The 5,892-nt window shown below is 45.7% G+C and overlaps 1 protein-coding gene across 1 annotated transcript; it reads left to right on the top strand.

Annotated features, from left to right (window-relative positions):
- LOC123904489 lies at positions 1 to 4,477 on the top strand. Its single transcript, XM_045954150.1, has 3 exons — positions 1 to 360; positions 1,089 to 3,893; positions 4,463 to 4,477. Exons 1-3 carry the CDS (start codon positions 1 to 3, stop codon positions 4,475 to 4,477), a joined length of 3,180 nt encoding a protein of 1,059 aa, XP_045810106.1.
- The last annotated feature ends 1,415 nt before the right edge of the window (positions 4,478 to 5,892 follow it).

Genomic DNA, 5,892 nt, shown 5'->3' with positions numbered 1-5,892 from the left:
ATGGCTGGAGAACACGGAAATAACGACAGTTCTAGCGTTAACACCTTGCAAGCCGCCGTGGTAGAAATACGGCGCTTACAGACACAGATTGCGGCCATCGAGGCCGAAAGGACACATGAGAAAGAAAAAGCGAAAATGATTTCAGAAGAGGAGGAAGGAGAGAGCATCATGGATGTACAGCCTTTAGCGCAGCACTTATGGGATACCCAAGTCATGGAAGCAATCAAGGTTCCTCACCTTCCTACCTTTGACGGAAAAACTGACCCTCGAGAGCATCTGATGGCAATTGGAACACAAACCGCCATAATCAATGCTCCGGAACACCTGAAATGTAAACTACTAGCCGGCACCTTCAAGGATGTAGCCTTGCGTTGATACATGAACCTTCCAAGGAATTCAATAGAAAGTTACGCGGATTTTCACAAAAAATTCGTTCACCAGTTCGCCGGATCGAAACACGTGAAAGTCACATCAACTAGCCTTTTTTCCATTCGCCAAAACCACGGCGAATCATTGCGTAGTTTTTTGGCCAGATTTAGCGAAGCTACCATCAAGGTCTCAAATCCAAACCAGGAAATGTTCGTGGCGGCCTTTCACAATGGGCTAAAAGCAGGACATTTCAACGAATCCTTAGCCCAAAAACCAGCCTCGTCAATGCAGGAAATAAACAAGAGAGCGGAGTGTTATATAAAGGGTGAGGAGAGTAACGCCGAGAAAAGGCAAAGAGACGCCAAGGAGAGGGAGTATATGGGACGTGCTACCAAAGCGCCAGAACACCCGCGACCAAAAACGGGAAACCATCAAGGAGACCCATGGCAAAGGCACCACGGTAAACCTTACCGTCAACCGCCCAGGAGAGAGTTCAGAAATCACCCCGCCAATGAAGACTTTACGCCATTAAATGCCTCAAAAGTTTACGTTTTAAATGAAATTCTGGCCAGTGGTTTGGCAAACCTCCCCCCAAAAAGAACCAACAACATTCCCTTGGGGCTCAATGATAACGCCTGGTGCGCCTACCACAGGTGTAGAGGTCATTCTACGGAAAAGTGCTTCCGCCTAAGAGATTTAATCGAAGAACTGATTAAAAGCGGACACCTCCGGAGGTTTATAGACGATGCAGCTCAAGGCCGGGTCGTCGTGCCCAAAATCCCAGACAAGAGCCACGGGATCCCCTAGGGCCAAGTAGAGAGCCTCCAAAGGAAAGGATCTCTGTGAATACAATAGCAGGAGGATTCTCAGGAGGAGGTGAGTCAAGCTCAGCAAGGAAAAGATATGTACGCCGAGCCATCTCGGAGATATACCTCGTGAGACAACCCCAACCACTCGACGTTCCGGATTTGGCATTTACTGCAAAGGATGGACTGGAGGTAGCGCCTCATGATGATGACCCCTTAGTAATACAAGTCCAAATTCTGAACTGCGATGTAAAGAGAGTATTGATCGACTCAGGGAGTTCAGCGGACATTATGTACTGGGAAGCTTTCAAGGTCATGCAATTAGCAGAGGAGCAATTGCAACCATACACAGGAGCTCTGGTTGGTTTTTCCGGAGAACAAGTAGATGTAATGGGCTACGCCTCACTACTCACTACCTTTGGAGAGGGTAGTAATGCCAAAACTATCAAAGTGCGATATCTGGTAGTAAAAACTCCTTTCACCTCCTACAACATTATCATAGGAAGACCTGCTTTTAACGCATTGGGGGCGGCCATGTCCACTCTGTACCTAGCAATTAAATACCCTCTCGATAACGGAGGAGTAGGAACAGTTAGAGGCGATCAGATCCTCGCCAAAAAATGTTACGAGTCCAGCTTAAAGATACGGCATCGAGCATCCAATACAAATGGAGCATCCGAAAGAAGACAAGCCACAGTTCCGGGTGGCATAAACATCATAGAAAATTCAGATATGGATCCAAGGGAAGAATTTCAAGATAGAAGGGTGAGCCCTATAGAAGACCTGGAGCAAGTTCAAATCGGCGATCACCCACACCAGACAACCAGTTTAGGAACGGCGTTGCCCAATGAGGAGAGAAGAAGAATCATCAAAATCTTGAAGGACAACGCTGATCTATTTGCATGGAAACCCTCAGATATGCCAGGGATAGATGAAGGGGTGATAACACATAAACTATCAATATCACCCAACACAAAACCAATCTCCCAAAGAAAAAGAAAGGTTGGGGAGGAAAGGCGAGCTGCAATAGCGGAAGAAGTGGAGAAACTAAAGGAGGCTGGATTCATTGAAGAAATAAAATACCCCTCGTGGTTGGCAAACGTCGTCATGGTGAAAAAGGCCAACGGAAAGTGGAGGATGTGCGTGGATTTTACGGATCTAAATAAGGCATGTCCCAAAGACCCATATCCTCTGCCCAACATAGACAGGTTGATTGATGGCGCTTCAGGATGCAAGATGTTGAGTTTCATGGACGCCTACTCAGGGTATAATCAAATAAAGATGAACCCCACAGATGCCTGCCATACAGCCTTTATGTCGAATACCTGCAATTATTTTTACAACGTTATGCCTTTCGGGTTGAAGAACGCAGGAGCAACATACCAAAGGTTGATGGACAGGGTTTTCTCCGAGCAAATAGGAAAGAACCTAGAGGTATACATTGACGACATGGTAGTGAAAACTCCCGAAGGAAATCGCCATGACGAAGATCTTTTGGACATTCTGGGATCAGTAAGAAAGTACAACATGAGGCTAAACCCAGCAAAATGTTCTTTCGGGGTGCAAGCAGGAAAATTCCTAGGGTTTATGCTCACTAACAGAGGAATAGAGGCCAATCCGGAAAAATGTCAAGCCATCATAGACATGAGAAGCCCTACATCCGTGAAAGAGGTCCAAACACTGATAGGCAGAATAGCGGCGTTGTCCAGATTCCTATCATGCGCAGGTGAAAAAGGTTTTCACTTCTTTGCATCTCTTAGGAAAAGCGAAAGGTTCTCCTGGACGCCTGAATGTGAAGAGGCTTTCAGGCAATTGAAGGAATTCTTAGCATCTCCACCCATCTTGACGCGCCCGTTACCAGGCAATACCCTTTACCATTATCTTGCAGTGTCGGATAGAGCCCTAAGTTCAGCTCTGGTTCAGGAAGTAGGGGGCGAAGAAAAGCCTATATACTTCGTAAGTAGAACCCTTAGAGGAGCGGAAACAAGATATCAGAGGATAGAGAGGTTATCTCTTGCGGTGGTTGTCACAGCTAGGAAATTAAGACAGTACTTTCAAAGCCACAAGGTAGTTGTTAGAACAGATTATCCTATCAAGAACGTCCTCAGAAAGCCAGACTTAGCAGGAAGGATGGTAGCATGGTCCGTTGAATTGTCAGAGTTTGATATCACGTTCTCACCCAGAGGGGCCATCAAGTCGCAAAGACTAGTGGATTTTGTTTTAGAAATGTCTACCCCGCCAACAACTGAGAAAACCTCACCTTGGACCCTCTCGGTAGACGGAGCCTCCAACGTACGGGGAAGTGGAGCCGGAGTAGTGTTGGAGGGTCCAGATGGCATTATGATAGAACAATCATTACGGTTCGCCTTCAAAGCTAGCAACAACCAAGCCGAGTACGAAGCTCTGATAGCGGGAATGAAGTTAGCAAAGGATATGGAAGTGAAGGAGTTGAAAGCCATGAGTGATTCCCAACTGGTAACCAACCAAGTGTCAGGAAAATTTCAAACGAAAGAGCCACAGTTAATCAAATACGTGGAGGGAGTGCAAAATTTAGCTAAACACTTTGACTTTTTCGAGTTAGTTTATGTTCCTCGCGAACAAAACATGAGAGCAGATCTACTATCAAAACTGGCGAGTACGAAAAAACCAGGAAGCCATAGGACCGTTATTCAAGAAACCATCAAAACTCCCAGCATTGGCGGAGAAGATTTGATGATGGTGATAGAGGAGGAAGATTGGAGATCGCCCATTATCCGATACCTCCAAAAGGATGAACTCCCAAAAGAAAGGGAAAAGGCTTTCAAATTGAAAAAGATGGCGGCATGGTATTCCACGGTGGGAAACAGGCTATACAAGAGGGGATTCGCATCCCCCCTCCTCCTATGCGTCAGCAATGAAGAAGCAAAACACATTATGTCTGAAGTACATGAGGGTTCATGTGGCAGCCATATCGGTTCAAGGGCTTTAGCAGGAAAAATATTAAGGGCAGGTTTTTACTGGCCGGATATACACGATGACACCGCCATGTATGTGAGAAACTGTGATAAATGCCAAAGACACGCTAATTTACATCACATGCCGGGAGAGCCATTGAAATCAGTATTATCCCCATGTCCTTTTTTCATGTGGGGGGTGGATATTGTTGGTCCATTTCCAGTTGGCTACAAACAAGCGCGATGGATCATCGTCGCCGTTGATTATTTTACAAAATGGATTGAAGCAGAGCCAGTATCTAGTATCTCGGCGGAACAGGTCAAGATTTTTTATTGGAAAAAAATCATCTGCAGGTTCGGCTTGCCTAAGTACATCGTGTCTGATAACGTCACGCAGTTCGCCAGCGAAAAAGTCGTGGAGTTCTGTCGAAGCAAGGGAATCAAAAACACCTTTATATCGGTGGAGCACCCACAAGCTAACGGACAAGCAGAATCAGCGAATAAGGTGATACTAAGGGCATTAAAAAGGAGGCTAGATAGCAAAGGAGAGGCCTGGGTAGCCCACATCTCGCCCATTCTTTGGTCGTATCACACCACCCCCCAATCCTCGACGGGAGAAGCGCCATTTACAATGGTCTATGGTTCAGACGCAATGATCCCGGTGGAAATAAATCCTCCCAGTTGGCGCAGAGAAACCATAACGCAGGAAGAGAACGATAGAGCTTTGGAAGAGAACCTAGACATGATCGAGGAAAGAAGGGAGAGAGCGCATTTCAGAGAATTCGCCATAAAGCAAAGGGCCGCTAGGCGTTATAATACGAGAGTCAGACAAAGAAGTTTTCAAGAAGGCGATCTAGTGTTGAAAAGACCCATGGGAAAGGATAAAGGAGGAAAGTTCGCAGCAAACTGGGAAGGTCCCTTTCGTGTGCAAGAAGCCTTTGAAGGAGGAGCATATCGTTTAGAGACTATGGAAGGAAGAACCCTCCCCAGGACGTGGAACATAGCAAACTTGAAGTTCTACTACAGCTAGTTACGGAGCATCACGCCACTGGTGGAAGAATAAGTAAATTCATTCCTTTTCAGCACTATTTTTAATGATGTATAAGAACCATTTTCCATTAATAAATAAAAAACAGTGAGACACTCTTTTCCCTTGTGCAAACTAGGGTTTTTATCGAGGCTCATTGAATTTCAAAATCTTAGTAGTTTTTATTTTATTACACATGTTTTCTTACACAGTCAAAATATTTACGTCAATCAAGGTCAACCTGATTAAGTTATGAACTTTGAATAAAAAAGAAATTAAATCAAGGTTGAAAGGCCCTGGCGTCACCCGTAGGGGGCGTCAAAAACAGAAAATAAAACAAGGTTGAAAGGCCCTGGCGTCACCCGTAGGGGGCGTCAAAAACAGAAAATAAAACAAGGTTGAAAGGCCCTGGCGTCACCCCGTAGGGGGCGTCAAAAACAGAAAATAAAACAAGGTTGAAAGGCCCTGGCGTCACCCGTAGGGGGCGTCAAAAACAGAAAATAAAACAAGGTTGAAAGGCCCTGGTGTCACCCGTAGGGGGCGTCAAAAACAGAAAATAAAACAAGGTTGAAAGGCCCTGGCGTCACCCGTAGGGGGCGTCAAAAACAGAAAATAAAACAAGGTTGAAAGGCCCTGGCGTCACCCGTAGGGGGCGTCAAAAACAGAAAATAAAACAAGGTTGAAAGGCCCTGGCATCACCCGTAGGGGGCGTCAAAAACAGAAAATATACAGCGTAGAAGGCAGGATTATTAGCACC

The sequence above is a fragment of the Trifolium pratense genome, linkage group LG2 (assembly GCF_020283565.1).
Source record: "Trifolium pratense cultivar HEN17-A07 linkage group LG2, ARS_RC_1.1, whole genome shotgun sequence".
Classification (NCBI taxonomy): Eukaryota; Viridiplantae; Streptophyta; class Magnoliopsida; order Fabales; family Fabaceae; genus Trifolium; species Trifolium pratense.
This window is presented reverse-complemented; position numbering and strand designations above follow the sequence as displayed.

Excerpts from the sequence above, each read along its gene's own strand:
- LOC123904489 (XM_045954150.1), top strand. The coding sequence starts at position 1 with ATGGCTGGAGAACACGGAAATAACGACAGTTCTAGCGTTAACACCTTG. Across the intron at positions 361-1,088 it reads TAGCCGGCACCTTCAAGGAT|CGGACACCTCCGGAGGTTTA; the intron begins GTAGCCTTGCGT and ends ACTGATTAAAAG.